This window comes from Manis javanica, chromosome 8, assembly GCF_040802235.1.
Source record: "Manis javanica isolate MJ-LG chromosome 8, MJ_LKY, whole genome shotgun sequence".
NCBI lineage: Eukaryota > Metazoa > Chordata > Mammalia > Pholidota > Manidae > Manis > Manis javanica.
This window is the reverse complement of record NC_133163.1, coordinates 99,069,580-99,085,441: the sequence shown is the minus strand read 5'-3', so window position 1 is coordinate 99,085,441 and position 15,862 is coordinate 99,069,580. Positions and strand designations below refer to the sequence as shown.

Sequence of the window (15,862 nt, the reverse complement as noted above, 5' to 3'; positions counted from 1 at the left end):
GGTGAGGAAAAAGAAAGGGGGCATTACAATTAACATGTATAATGTGGAGGGGGGGCACGGGGAGGGCTGTGCAACACAGAGAAGACAAGTAGTGATTCTACAGCATCTTACTACACTGATGGGCAGTGACTATAATGGGGTTTGTGGGGGGGACTTGGTGAAGGGGGGAGCCTAGTAAACACAATGTTCTTCATGTAATTGTGGATTAATGATACCAAAAATTTTTTTAAAAATTTAATATTAAAAAAAATATTAGTAATTTTAATCCAACATACATTATTTTATAATATATGTGACCAAATAGTTAAGGAATATGAAGAAAGTACCAGGAAATCTGTTGACTAAATAGACTAATAGAATAAAAGGGAAAACTCTGTGACTCCATGATTCTTTCAAAATATGCAAAAAAAATTTATAAAATTCAATAGCATTCCTGATTTTTAAGTAAAATTGAAAAAAAAACCTCTTGGCATGCTAGAAAAGAAGGAAATATCCTAAATTTAATAAAGGCTATTTACCTTTATTATATAGGTAATCATATTTGATGACAAAAAATTAGAAGCTAGACAAGGGTAAAATTCACTCAACATCACTCAACAGTGTATATTAAGGATAAATATATAATGTCTACATGAAATAAGACATCATTAAGTTAAAAGAAAAGTACTAGACTGGTAACAATATATATGTAATATATATAAAACAACAAATGATTTATATCCCAAAATAGGTATGTTCATACAAAAAACACATACATAAAGAAAGAACTTCTAAAAACTAACAAAATATAGACAATCTAATAATATCTTTTTCAGCAGCATCATTAGGCAGAAACTATCAAAATTTTACATGTTTGACCCTGATTCCATTTCCATGAATTAGCTAAGGAAACATTCACAAAAATGTTCAAAGATATATGTACAAAGACATTTACTGCAGCATTGTTTGTAAGAGTGAAAAATCAGAAACTCAAATGTATACTCTTAATAACTGAGTAGTTAAATAAATTAATGCTATTCATGACATGAAATATTCTCATCCTTAAAAACAATGAAATAAATCTGTATGGAGTGATATGCCAGGATATCTGAGAAATATTGTTAAATGAAAAATGTGACAGAAAAACAAATATGATTTCTGTTTGAAACAAATAACATACATGGATATTATAACATCATTTTTATAAAAAATGGTAACTATATTATGAGAATACAATGATATAAACCAAATAGATTATTTCTAAGAAGGGAAGTAAAAATTGATAGCACAGGACAGGAATCAGAGAGTATATGATGAAAGGGAACTTTAGGTTTTCAGCCTTTACTGATATACTTTTAAATAATCCAAATATTTTATATTTAAGAATACATTCATACAGCACCACTATTCATAGACCCAAAAGCTGGAAATACAAATGTCTATCTACTGATGAAAGTGGTATATCCATACAATGGAATATTATTTGGCCACAAAAAGAAATGGCATACTGATAACATGTTACAATACGAATGAACCTTGAAAACATTAAGTGTAAGAAGCCAGTCACAAAAAAAGTAACATATTACATAATTTCATTTATTTAAAATATCCAAAATGAGCAAGTCTATAAAGACACAAATTACATTAGTGGTTACTTAGGACTTGGGGTTGGGGAATGGCAGGTGAGGGCAGGAAGTGATAGCTTAAGGGATACAGGGTTCTTTTGGGAGGGTAGTAAAAATATTCTAACTTTGATTATAGTGATGGTTGTACAACCCTGTGAACATACTAAAAACTAAAAACTAATTTTAAATAAGTGAACTGCATGGTGTGTGAATTATATATCAATAAGCTAAAATAATAATAATCCAACAATTTAAAACTTAACCCCAAAGAGAAGGAAAAGAGAAGAGACTCCACTGCTAAGAATGAAAAGCCAGAACAGTGGAATTTGAATTAGTCTTAGAATACAGGGAGTATGCAAGATTTGGATACAGAAAAAAAAAAATTTACATCTTCTATTTCTACTTTATTTTCATATAAACAGAATAAAAAAAGTTTACTGAAATGTATAGGGTCATTGACTAATGCCTTTATTCAGAGGATCCTGTGTCCTATGAAGTTTGTGAGGCATCCTAAAAAGCAGAAATTCAAAAGAAGACAGTCTGACTTTGGGGCCCTTATGCATTTTTTTCCCCTTTCAGCATATTGCAACATAGGACCAGTTAAGTGGTTTTACAAATAAAGTATCTAGATTTAAGTGAATTCACCCCTGCTAAAATGAGTTTGTGGCTGAAACATTGCCTAAAGCTAATAATTGTACTGCATGCACAAGTGATAAACAAGAAAGTAGCAGAGTGCACTTATCTAACTACTATTATGATCCCTTCTGTGGCTAGCACAGTAAATATTAATAATAAATATTTGTTGCATGAATATTGTAAAAGTCATAAAAGGCAAGAAATAACTCTAAAGAAATTTATAAACAATTGTTCACTTTTAGTACATTTCCCTTCCCCCACAAGGTTAACTATAGAAATATTGAGCATTTTGATTAAATTAATGTAAAACAGAAACACAGAAGAAATCTATACATGTGGATATGTTTTTAGTCAAAGACTAAACTACAAGGACCCAGATTATTTTTAAGGAACAAATTCCTCATGAATCTTATTTGAGCCATATATTTAACAATGTGTCCTAATTCATTCAAATATATAAGGGCAACAGTACTGTGCAAAGACATCCAGAGACATTCATAAGTAGAGTAAAGTCGTGCTGGGCTCCATAATCAAAAATTATATTTCTTCCTGGTAACTAAAAACCCATTTGTTCGCTGGTATAAGGATGAAAAAACATTTGCCAGTTCTAGTAAGTTATAATAACGCCAACTGTCACATGACAGTAATAAACCAGTAAGCAGGGAGTGCTTGAGGACTTAATGCTAGGGGAACAAGTTAGGGAAACAATAAAAATTAGAAAACAGCAAAGGAGAAGAGAAGCCAACCTCCACATAACCTGGAGCCTCAGGTTGCATTCTTTTTAAGTTAGAGGTTTTTTTCTTTAATTAAGCAGCAAAGGAGAAGAAAAGCTATAGTGCTAATATGTAACAGGATAGAGATTTGATTCTATGAGATTTCAGACCTATGTGAGAATGAACTATTTCTATAAAGTACTTGCAAAATGTCCTCAAATGAAAACATCCTCTACTAAGCATCACTAAACTATTAGTAATTCTGTAGTTCGGTACCAGCAGCAGATTAATTCCCTAAGTGAAAAATCTTTACTTCTATGATTTGTTTAAAAAGATGCGAAAACCAAGGGTTTTGTTTTGTTTCCTGGTTTTTTAGCCAGTTTGATTGTTTTAAATGAGCATTTCAGAAAAGAAACTTTAAAAAGCACTGCCGGCTAGCAGGCAAGACAGAGACCAAGGGTTCAGAGTTAATTTGGGCATTTCTGCTACAGCCCATAAGAAAGAGTGCACCACCGTCAGCAAGAAAAGGAAAAGAGGGATTTGCAAGAATAAATCAAAACGCACAACCCTTACAGACGTCAAGGTGTAGCGTTTGCGTTGTGGTCTTTCTTGCAAGCCCAGCCACGCAGCCTTACAAAATCCCAAGGATTCTGTCCGCTTCTGGGGGCAAAAGCAGAGCCCCAGTGAAAAGCCCAAAGTCCTGGACACTATCTGCACCGCACCAACCCGGAGATTCCAAAGCGCGGTGTCTCCTCTCCCCCACCTGGGATGTTCTGACACCTGGACTCGACGCGTGGCAGGGCCCTCCGTCTCCATATTTCGCTGGATCCTTCTTTCTTTTGTAGTTTCAACTGGTGAAGCAAGACGCCCAACCTAATCACAAGACTTCTGCGGCAAGAGCCCTTTCTTCCGGGCTACAGTGGCCCTCACCCTGCGGAAATCCTGCGGCTTCGCTGAGGTGGCCGCTTCCAGTCGGCCCCGCCTCTGGCTCCTCCTCCCTGGGCTCTGTGCCTCGAGCGCTCCAGGCTGCTGTCAGGTACAGCTTGCTACCGAGCTAGTCTGGGGACCCAGGACTCGCTGGACCCCTTGCACTGGCACTGGCGAAGCTGACTACGGAGGTTTGCTATCTGCCCCCTACGGATGTCTTGAGTACACAATTATAACCTGAAGCCTCAGGTTGCATTCTTTTTAAGTCAAAGGTTTTTTCTTTAACTAAACCAGCATTTACAACCCTCAAATAACACCAACATATTTAGTTATTGCTTCTTATGCGGATTATTTCTAAATCAGACAGTATACATTGATGCAGCACTTGGTTTAAACATATTTGCATTTACTTCTAGAATAAAGGCATTGGTGGGCCTTCATAGAATATAATTAGTCAAAAGTAGAAAACATGTCTTTCAAACTGCAAGAACTCTTACAATCCAGTTCAACCCCTTCAGTTTTTTGGTTTTTGGTTGGTTTGGGTTTTTTTTTGCATCATTAATTTACAATTACATGAGCAACATTATGGTTACTAGACTCCCCCCGTTGTCAAGTCCCCACCACATACCCCATTACAGTCACTGTCCATGAGAATGCCCCTATTTCCCCCTCATCCCTCCCTTCCCACCCATTCCTTTCCCTTTGGTAACTGTTAGTTCATTCTTGGGTTCTGTGAGTCTCCTACTGTTCTGTTCTTTCAGTTTTTTCTTTGTTCTTATACTCCACAGATGAGTGAAATCATTTGGTACTTGTCTTTCTCTGCCTGGTTTATTTCACTGAGCATAATACCCTCTAGCTCCATCCATGTTGCTGCAAATGGTAGGATTTTTTTTCTTCTTAACACCACCAGTTTTAAGTTACCTAAAGAAATCCCAGATGCCCTCTCTCAAGAAACACCCATCGCCATCCCATCACTCTACCATGTTACAAATTTTCTTTCTGTCATTGTTTTCACAAGTTCTGTACATTTATTTTCTTGCGCATTTGTTTCTGTCTCACCACCTCTACCATCATTACCACTAGAAGGTAAGCAACTTGAGGGTAGGAACTGTGTATTTCCAGGACTTAGGAACAGTACCTGGCAGATTCGTTTTTTAATCAATAGGTAAGATAAACTGAATGAACAACTGAAAGGTGAAGGGAGTTGCCTAAGGTCATATTGATAATTATTAGCAAAACTTGAATTAAACTTCAGGTCTATTAACTCTGTAGTGTGCTTTGTACCTCAGAATGCTAACATTAAACCCAAGTGAAGCCAGCTAGCAATACACCTATCCCAAGGTTTCCTAGTTGAGGAAATTTGGGCCAACATGCCTAACATACTATTGGTAGTAGCATAATCCAGAGAGATTCAATAAAGTGCCACTCCAGAACTTCTATGTGTGTATATTGGGGAAAGGGAAAGGGGAAATGAAGGTTAATGTGTGAATTGATAATATCAAAGTGTAGCTAAAGGGTTGGAGCCCCTTAGCACCCTCTTGGGTTATTACTATAAATGGCATACCATGGAAACAAACTTACTCTGGTCTCAGGGCTACTTTCTCACTATTATTTCAGTCTCACCTTATCACTTTCAAATGAGGTGATTATATATATATTTTTTTAACCCAAATAAATTCTTGTAGTTTACTCCTGAGTAAGGAGGGGGCATCACTGTCACTCTGTAAATAGACCTGAATGCAGAGAGAGCCTAAGTGAGAAAAAAATGTAAAACTTTTAGGAACATCAGTAAATATGAAAAAGGAAACATCATTTTTTATTCAGATATATTTTAATATGTCCTTTTGTGGACACTGAAAAATAAATTTTGAAGCTTTGAAAATAATGCTTTTTAAAAATAGTCTCAAACACATTCTATACAGTATTTTAAAAATGAGCACAACTATGGAAACTTTCATAAAAGAATATTTCCTATTGAATGTGTATTTCATGACCAAATATTAACTTTGCTAAATGAAACCTGATGGTAAATTATTAGTTTGTATCTTAGATATGTTTCTACTGCAATCTCAATAAAACCGATGTAGACTAGAAAGCACTTTATAGAGCAACTAATAAAACTCCCATTCTTTAAATAACTAGCCCAAAGAGAAAAGGAAGGGGACAGGGGGGCTGGAATTAAAATCCAGCCTACTTCTGAATGTGTGACCTCTGATGTGACCCCCCAGTAAAGTTAAAAGTAAGTTATTGAGCAAAAGAATGAAACTGGATCACTGTCTTATGCATACATAAAACTAAACTCAAAATGAATTAAAGACCTAAATAAAAGACCAAAAACCATAAAACTCCTAAAAGAAAACATAGCCAGTACATTCTTTAATATTGGCATTAGGAATTTCTTTCTAGCTATGTCTCCTCAGGCAAGGGAAACAAAAACAAAAATAAATAAGTGGGACTTCATCAAACTAAAAAGCTTCTTTGTATTAAAGAAAACCACCAAAATGAAAAGGCAACCTACTGATTGGGAAAATATATTTGCAAATGATATAAGGGGTTAATATCCAAGTATATAACAAATATATCCAATAAGGGTTTAATATCCAAAATATATAAAGAACTCATACAACTCAACACCAAAAAAAGCAAATAACCCAATTAAAAAATGGCAGAGGACCTGAATAGACATTTACAAAGAAGACATACAGATGACCAATAGACACATGAAAATATGCTCAACATCAATAATCATCAGGGAAATGCAAATTAAAACCACAATGAGATACCGCCTCATACTAGTCAGAATGGCTAACATCAACAAGACAAGAAATAAAAGTGTTGACAAGAATGTGGAGAAAAGTGAACTACTGGGAAGGTAAATTGGTGCAACCACTATGGAAAGCAGTATTGAGGTTCCTCAAAAAACTAAAAATAGAACTATCACATGATCCAGTAAGTCCACTTCTGAGAATTTACCCCAAGAAAATGAAATCATTAATTAAAGAAAAGATATATACACTCCTATGTTTACTGCAGCATTATTTATAATAGCCAAGATATGGAAACAACCTAAGCATCCATGAATGGATAAATGGATAAAGACATGGTACATATATACACTGGAATATTAGTCAGCTATAAAAAGAATGAAATCCTGCCATTTGCAACAGCATGGATGGACCTAAAGGGTATTATGCTAAGTGACATAACTCAAAGACAAATACTGTATGATTTCACTAATATGTTGAAACTAGAAAACAAAACAAGCAAACTAAACAGAAATAGACTCATAAACAGAACAGACTGGTAGTTGTCACAGGGGAGGGGGTTGGGAGGATGAGTGAAATAGGTGAAGGGGTGGAAAGGCACAAACATTCAGCTGTAAAATAAATTAGTCACGGGGATAAAATACAGCACAAGAAATACAGTTGATAATACTGTGGTATCTTTCTTACTGACAGACAGCAACTATGCTTATCATTGTATTTAGTAATGTATATAATTGTCAAATCACTATGTTGTACACCTGAAGCCTATATAGTATTGTATATCAACTCTATTTCAATTAAAAAACAAAAAATAAAAAAATTTCCAAACATTGTTTCAAAAAATGTATCAATATAAAAAATTATTCAGGGGGTGGAGCCAAGATGGCAGCGTGGGTATAGCATCAGAAATCTCCTCCCAAAACCACATGTATTTATGAAAATATAACAAAGACAAACTCTTCCTAGAATAGACACCAGAGGACACAGGACAACATCCAGACCGAATCCACGCTTGCGAGAACCCAGCACCTCGCGAAGGGGGTAAGACACAAGCCCCAGCCAGGCGGGACCAAGTGCCCCTCCCCCAGCTCCCTGTGGGAGGAGAGGAGTCAGGGAGCAGGAAAGGAGAGGGAGCCCAGGACTGCTAAACACCCAGCCCTAGCCATCCGCACCAGAGCGCAGACACAGTGCATGCATGGGGTCCTGGATACTAGGGAAACAGGCCAGCAAGACCTGTGAGAGGGACCCTTAGGCCGGCGCACGGGGACAAAGAAAAGCGAGTGGCTTTTTTTTTTTTAATTATTTATTTAATCTTTTTTTTTTGGCGAGTGCTTTTTGGAAGTATTAAAGAGACAGGGACCCAGAACTGGAAGGAAGCATCCTGGGACACTTAATCCAGAGGCAGGGAATCTGGGGATCTCTGGGCACTCTAACACCTTGGGCAGCAGGGAGCACGGAGGCCCCTCATGGAAATAAATAGTCTCCGGCCACTCCCCCTCCAACGGGGCTCCACCATTTTGGAGCAGCAGTCCAAGACAGGTCATGCCCACAGCAACAGCAGAGATAAACTCCATAGCAGCTGGGCAGGAATCAGAAGCCCTGTCCGCACACAGCTGCCCAGCACAAGCCACTAGAGGTCGCTGTTCTCCCAGGAGAGGAAGGCCACAAACCAACAAGAAGGAAAGTTCTTCCAGCCGTCACTCGCAAACTATTTCTATCACCATGAAAAGGCAAAATTACAGGCAAACCAAGATCACAGAGACAACATCAGAGAAGGAGACAGACCTAACCAGTCTTCCTGAAAAAGAATTCAAAATAGAAATCATAAACATGCTGATGGAGATGCAGAGAAATATGCAAGAGCCAAGGGAATAAGTCCGGAGGGAGATCACAGATGCCAGGAAGGAAATCACAGAAGTGAAACAAACTCTGGAAGGATTTATAAGCAGAATGGATAAGATGCAAGATGCCATTGATGGAATAGAAACCAGACAACAGGAGCACATAGAAGCTGACATAGAGAGAGATAAAAGGATCTCCAGGAATGAAACAATATTAAGAGAGCTGTGTGACCAGTCCAAAAGGAACAATATCTGTATTATAGGGGTACCAGAAGAAGAAGAGAGAGAAAAAGGGATAGAAAGTGTCTTTGAAGAAATAATTGCTGAAAACTTCTCCAAAATGGGGGAGGAAATAATCGAACAGACCATGGAAATACACAGAACTCCCAACAGAAAGGACCCAAGGAGGACAACACCAAGACACATAATACTTAAAATGGCAAGGATCAAGGACAAGGAAAGAGTTTTAAAGGCAGCTAGAGAGAAAAGGTCACCTATAAAGGAAAACCCATCAGGCTAACATCAGACTTCTCAACAGAAACCTTACAGTCCAGAAGATAATGGCATGATATATTTAATGCAATGAAACAGAAGGGCCTTGAACCAAGGATACTGTATCCAGCACGACTATCATTTAAATATGATGGAGGGATTAAACAATTCCCAGATAAGCAAAAGTTGAGGGAATTTGCCTCCCACAAACCACCTCTACAGGGCATCTTACAGGGACTGCTCTAGATAAGAGCACTCCTAAAAAGAGCACAAAACAAAACACCCAACATATGAAGAATGGAGGAGGAGGAATAAGAAGGGAGAGAAGAAAAGAATCTCCAGACAGTGTATATAACAGCTCAATAAGCAAGCTAAGTTAGGCAGTAGGATACTAAAGAGGCCAACCTTGAACCTTTGGTAACCAAGAATCTAAAGCCTGCAATGGCAATAAGTACATATCTTTCAATAGTCACCCTAAATGTAAATGGACTGAATGCACCAATCAAAAGACACAGAGTAATAGAATGGATAAAAAAGCAAGACCCATCTATATGCTGCTTACAAGAAACTCACCTCAAACCCAAAGATCTGCACAGACTAAAAGTCAAGGGATGGGAAAACATATTTCAGGCAAACAACAGAGAGAAGAAAGCAGGGGTTGCAGTACTAATATCAGACAAAATAGACTTCAAAACAAAGAAAGTAACAAGAGATAAAGAAGGACATTACATAATGAGAAAGGGCTCAGTCCAACAAGAGGATATAACCATTATAAATATATATGCACCCAACACAGGAGCACCAGCATATGTGAAACAAATACTAACAGAACTAAAGGGGGAAATAGACTGCAATGCATTGATTTTAGGGGACTTCAACACACCACTCACCCCAAAGGATAGATCCACCGGGCAGAAAATAAGTAAGGACACGGAGGCACTGAACAACACAGTAGAACAGATGGACCTAATACACATCTACAGAACTCTACATCCAAAAGCAAAAGGATATGCATTCTTCTCAAATGCACATGGAACATTCTCCACAATAGACCAGATACTAACCCACAAAAAGAGCTTCAGTAAATTCCAAAATATTGAAATTCTACAAACCAACTTTTCAGAGCACAAAGGTATAAAACTAGAAATAAATTCTACAAAGAAAACAAAAAGGCTCACAAACGCATGGAGGCGAAACAACATGCTCCTAAATAATCAATGGATCAAGGAACAAATTAAAATAGAGATCAAGGAATATATGGAAACAAATGACAACAACAACACAAAGCCCCAACTTCTGTGGGACGCAGCAAAAGCAGTCTTAGGAGGAAAGTATATAGCAATCCAGGCACACTTGAAGAAGGAAGAATAATCCCAAATGAATAGTCTAACATCACAATTATCGAAACTGGAAAAAGAAGAACAAATGAGGCCTAAAGTCAGCAGAAGGAGGGACATAATAAAGATCAGAGAAGAAATAAACAAAATTGAGAAGAATAAAACAATAGCAAAAATCAATGAAACGAAGAGCTGGTTCTTTGAGAAAATAAACAAAATAGATAAGCCTCTAGCCAGACTTATTAAGAGAAAAAGAGCATCAGCACAAATCAACAGAATCAGAAATGAGAATGGAAAAATCACAACAGACCCCACAGAAATACAAAGAATTATTAGAGAACACTATGAAAACCTATATGCCAACAAGCTGAAAAACCTAGAAGAAATGGACAACTTCCTAGAAAAATACAACCTTCCAAGACTGACCAAGGAAGAAACACAAAACTTAAACAAACCAATTACGAGCAAAGAAATTGAAACCATAATCAAAAAACTACCCAAGAACAAAACCCTGGGGCCGGACGGATTTACCTCAGAATTTTATCAGACATACAGAGAAGACATAATACCCATTCTCCTTAAAGTGTTCCAAAAAATAGAAGAGGAGGGAATACTCCCAAACTCATTCTATGAAGCCAACATCACCCTAATACCAAAACCAGGCAAAGACCCCACCAAAAAAGAAAACTACAGACCAATATCCCTGATGAACGTAGATGCAAAAATACTCAACAAAATATTAGCAAACAGAATTCAAAAATATATCAAAAGGATCATACACCATGACCAAGTGGGATTCATCCCAGAGATGCAAGGATGGTATAACATTCGAAAATCCATCAACATCATCCACCACATCAACAAAAAGACAAAAACCACATGATCATCTCCATAGATGCTGAAAAAACATTTGACAAAATTCAACATCCATTCATGATAAAAACTCTCAGCAAAATGGGCATAGAGGGCAAGTATCTCAACATATTAAAGGCCATATATGATAAACCTACAACCAACATTGTACTGAACAGCAAGAAGCTGAAAGCTTTTTCTCTGAGATCGGGAACAAGACAGGGATGTCCACTCTCCCCACTGTTATTTAACATAGTACTGGCGGTCCTAGCCATGGCAGTCAGACAAAACAAAGAAATACAAGGAATCCAGATTGGTAAAGAAGAAGTTAAACTGTCACTATTTGCAGATGATATGATATTGTACATAAAAAACTCTAAATACTCCACTCTAAAACTACTAGAACTGATATCAGAATACAGCAAAGTTACAGGATACAAAATTAACACACAGAAATCTCTGGATTTCCTAAACACTAACAATGAACCAACAGAAAGAGAAATCAGGAAAACAACTCCATTCACAATTGCATCAAAAAGAATAAAATACCCAGGAATAAACCTAACCAAAGAAGTGAAAGACCTATACCCTGAAAACTACAAGTCACTCTTAAGAGAAATTAAAGGGGACACAACAAATGGAAACTCATCCCATGCTTGTGGCTAGGAAGAATTAATATCGTCAAAATGGCCATTCTGCCTAAAGCAATATACAGATTTGATGCAATCCCTATCAAATTACCAGCAACATTCTTCAATGAACTGGAACAAATAATTCAAAAATTCATATGGAAACACCAAAGACCCCGAATAGCCAAAGCAATCCTGAGAAAGAAGAATAAAGTAGAGGGGATCTCACTACCCAACTTCAAGCTCTACTATAAAGCCATAGTAATCAAGACAATTTGGTACTGGCACAAGAACAGAGCCACAGACCAGCAGAAGAGACTAGAGAATCCAGACATTAACCCAGACATACATGGTCAATTAATATTTGATAAAGGAGCCATGGACATACAATGGCAAAATGACAGTCTCTTCAACAGATGGTGCTGGCAAAACTGGACAGCTACATGTAGGAGAATGAAACTGGACCATTGTCTAACCCCATACACAAAAGTAAATTCAAAATGGATCAAAGACCTGAATGTAAGGCATGAACCATAAAACTCTTAGAAAAAACATAGGCAAAAACCTCTTAGACATAAAGATGAGTGACCTCTTCTTGAACATATCTCCCCGGGCAAGGAAAACAACAGCAAAAATGAACAAGTGGGAGTATATTAAGCTGAAAAGCTTCTGTACAGGAGAAGACACCATCAATAGACCAAAAAGGTACCGTACAGTATAGGAGAATATATTTGTAAATGACAGATCCGATAAAGGCTTGACATCCAAAATATATAAAGAACTGACCCACCTCAACAAACAAAAATCAAATAATCCAATTAAAAAATGGGCAGAGGAACTGAACAGACAGTTCTCCAAAAAAGAAATACAGATGGCCAATAGACAGATGAAAAGATGCTCCACATCACTAAAAATTATCAGGGAAATGCAAATTAAAAAACACAATGAGGTATCACCTCACACCAGTAAGGGTGGCTGCCATCCAAAAGACAAACAACAACAAATGTTGGCGAGGCTGTGGAGAAAGGGGAACCCTCCTACACTGCTGGTGGGAATGTAAATTAGTTCAACCATTGTGGAAAGCAGTATGGAGGTTCCTCAAAATGCTCAAAATAGACTTACCATTTGACCCAGGAATTCCACTCCTATGAATTTACCCTAAGAATGCAGCACTCAAGTTTGAAAAAAACAGATGCACCCCTATGTTTATCGCAGCACTATTTACAACAACCAGAATTGGAAGCAACCTAAGTGTCCATCAGTAGATGAATGGATAAAGAAGATGTGGTACATATACACAATGGAATATTACTCAGCCATAAGAAGAAAACAAATCCTCCCATTTGCAACAACATGGATGGAGCTAGAGGGTATTATGCTCAGTGAAATAAGCCAGCAGAGAAAGAGAAATAACAAATGGTTTCACTCATCTGTGGAGTATAAGAACAAAGGAAAAACTGAAGGAACAAAACAGCAGCAGAATCACAGAACCCAAGAATGGACTAATAGGTACCAAAGGGAAAGGGACTGGGGAAGATGGGTGGGTAGGGAAGGATAAGGGGGGAAAGAAGAAAGGGGGTTATATGATTAGCATGCATAATGGGGGTGGGGAGATAGGGGAGGGCTGTACAACACAGAGAAGACAAGTAGTGATTCTACAACATTTTTCTATGCTGATGGACAGTGACTGTAAGGGGGTTTCTGGGGGGTCCTGGTATAGGGGAGAGCCTAGTAAACATAATATTATTCATGAAATTGTAGATTAATGATAACAAAAAAATAAAGAAAGAAAAGGGGGATTACTCCCTGATAGGATAAAACTAACTGTAAATCAATGATTAATGCATGCTTTAAATATCCTTAATTTTGATCATTTAAAGGGTGTCAGATGATCAGCTATGGAAATACATTTTTCTGATAATATTCCTTTCTCCTAAAAAAAAAAAAAAGTAGTTCCTGTGTGGTCATCTCCAATAAGTTCTTCACAATGGTATAAAGGGCATATCAAAGGGTGGGCAAAGGGTTTGTTTGTGTTTACACAGAGGATCAAAGCCTAATTTGGCTACCCAGAAAACGAATTAAGATATGATATGAAGAAGAACTTTCAACATCAACATTCTCTGGAAGAGTCATTCCAGAAGATGATCATCAAAAAACTTCAACAAAGATCCTGGTGCTGTTGCATTTGTAGCTGCATTCATCCCACCGGTTCCTGGACTTGCCATTGGAATGAAGAAGGAGATATCTAAGCTGGCCTGTGCATACAGTAAAACAACAAATTTGACTGGATCTATACTGTCGGAACTCAACCTAGAATTAGGAGAAGTGCAAGTTGCAGTGCTCCAAAATCTTGCGACTACAGACTATCTACTGTTAAAAGAACATATAGGATGTGAACATTTCCCAGGAATCTATTGTTTTAATTTGTCTGATTTTTCTCAAACTATTCAAATTCAGTTAGACAATATCCATCATATCATTGATAAGTTTTCACAAATGCCTAGGGTGCCTAACTGGTTTTCTTGGTTTCACTGGAGATGGCTGGTAATTGTAGGTCTGCTTCGGTTATGTAGCTGTATTCCTGTTATGTTAATGTGTGTATGCAATTTAATTAGTAGTTTAAAACCTATACATGCTTATATTACTCTACAAGAAGATATGTCAAGGAAATAATCAATCTTCCCATGTTTTCTTCCGTCTGCTACTTCTATAGCTTTTCTTCTTCCTTCCTAATTACAACCCTTAAGTAGAATTCGTGCCTCATATCGAAATTACCGAGTATCATAATTCTTCCAAGTGGTAAAGATACCTCAAGACAAGTGCTGGGCATAGAAGCCACAGGGCATAAATCTGCAAAGAAGTAGAAAGCTAACCTTTTCAAACAATATTGCTTCTCTCTCACTTACCAACTTTACATTTCCCTGTTTGGCCCTGGAAGGTGACTGGTTATCCAGAGACAGGTAAGATTCCTCAAGGGAGGAACAACCTAAGACAGGCACAGTCACAGGGGGGCCATCAGGTGAGAAATTGGGGATCAACAGAGGTGAAGCTTAGAACCTCACCCCCCCCCCGTTTTGAGAGAAATCTGTGGATGTTTTGTTGCCCTTGTCCAGCTTGGATTAATACTTAGTCTATAGGCACGCACCTGATCATCTACATTTGCCCTCTTACAGCACTAAACTATGTTTTCTACCTTTATCTTGCATCTACCTACCACTTCAGCATTTTATTAGAAATAATAATAATAATAAGGGAGAAATGTAGGATTCACATATAAATCAAGTATAAAAATCAAATGAATATTCATATTTGACCTGATTGTTTATAGTTCATAATGCGTGATCAAAACCAAAAGTTTCTGTGATGACTGCCCTTGCACTGTTCACCATGTAAGAACTTATTCACTAGGTAAGACCTTGTTCACCATGTAAGAACTTGTTTGTTATGCTTCAGAAGATTGGAGACTGTTGAGAATTAGGCTTGGGGTTGATTAATGATTGTGCATTGAGTTCCCTATACAGAATTTTATTGTTGTTAACAACCATTTGATCAATAAATATGAGAGATGCCCTCTCAAAAAAAAATTATTCAGATATTTTACTTTTTCATAGGAATTCTCTGAGACCCAGTATGTATTTTATACTTATAGCATATCTCAATTCCAACCAGAAAGAAGTGACTTCTGTGTTAGCACAAATCTAGACTATAAGCTCCTTCCTTGAAAGCAGGAACTGTTTTACTCATTTTACAAGTCTCTTCAGTGTCTAACAGGCACTAGTAATGTTTAATGAAAGGATATAGGAATGAACTTAGCGTGATTCAACCACTTACTAACTTTGTGACCCTGAGCAAGTCTGAAATTCTTCTGCCATAAAAGGGAGATAAAAATACCTACTTTGAAATAATCTTAACCTTCCTTCTTATCATTCTCTATTCCCTAAATCTGGTTTGTTGTCTTTATGGCTATCTGAAATTACATTTATTGATATTTGTGTTTATTATGTCTTCACCACTAGAATTGACATTCCACATTTTATCTATTTTTCTTTCATTATTCATTCACTTA

At 37.1% G+C, this 15,862-nt stretch overlaps 1 protein-coding gene across 7 annotated transcripts in view; it reads right to left on the bottom strand.

Annotated features, from left to right (window-relative positions):
- The window catches only part of GALK2 (galactokinase 2), a 160,554-nt gene that overhangs the window by 131,822 nt on the left and 12,870 nt on the right, over positions 1–15,862 (bottom strand). For 2 of the 7 annotated variants that reach the window (XM_073211779.1, XM_073211782.1), the window contains exon 1: positions 3,717–3,914. The exons of 1 other annotated variant lie outside the window; for it this stretch is intronic. In XM_073211779.1, coding sequence (XP_073067880.1) covers positions 3,717–3,769 — 53 coding nt within the window. In that variant the 5' untranslated portion in view covers positions 3,770–3,914. Of the gene's footprint in view, positions 1–3,679; positions 3,915–15,862 lie in introns of those variants that run through there. 4 more of the 7 variants (XM_017677471.3, XM_017677469.3, XM_073211784.1 and 1 more) reach the window with 4 other exon arrangements.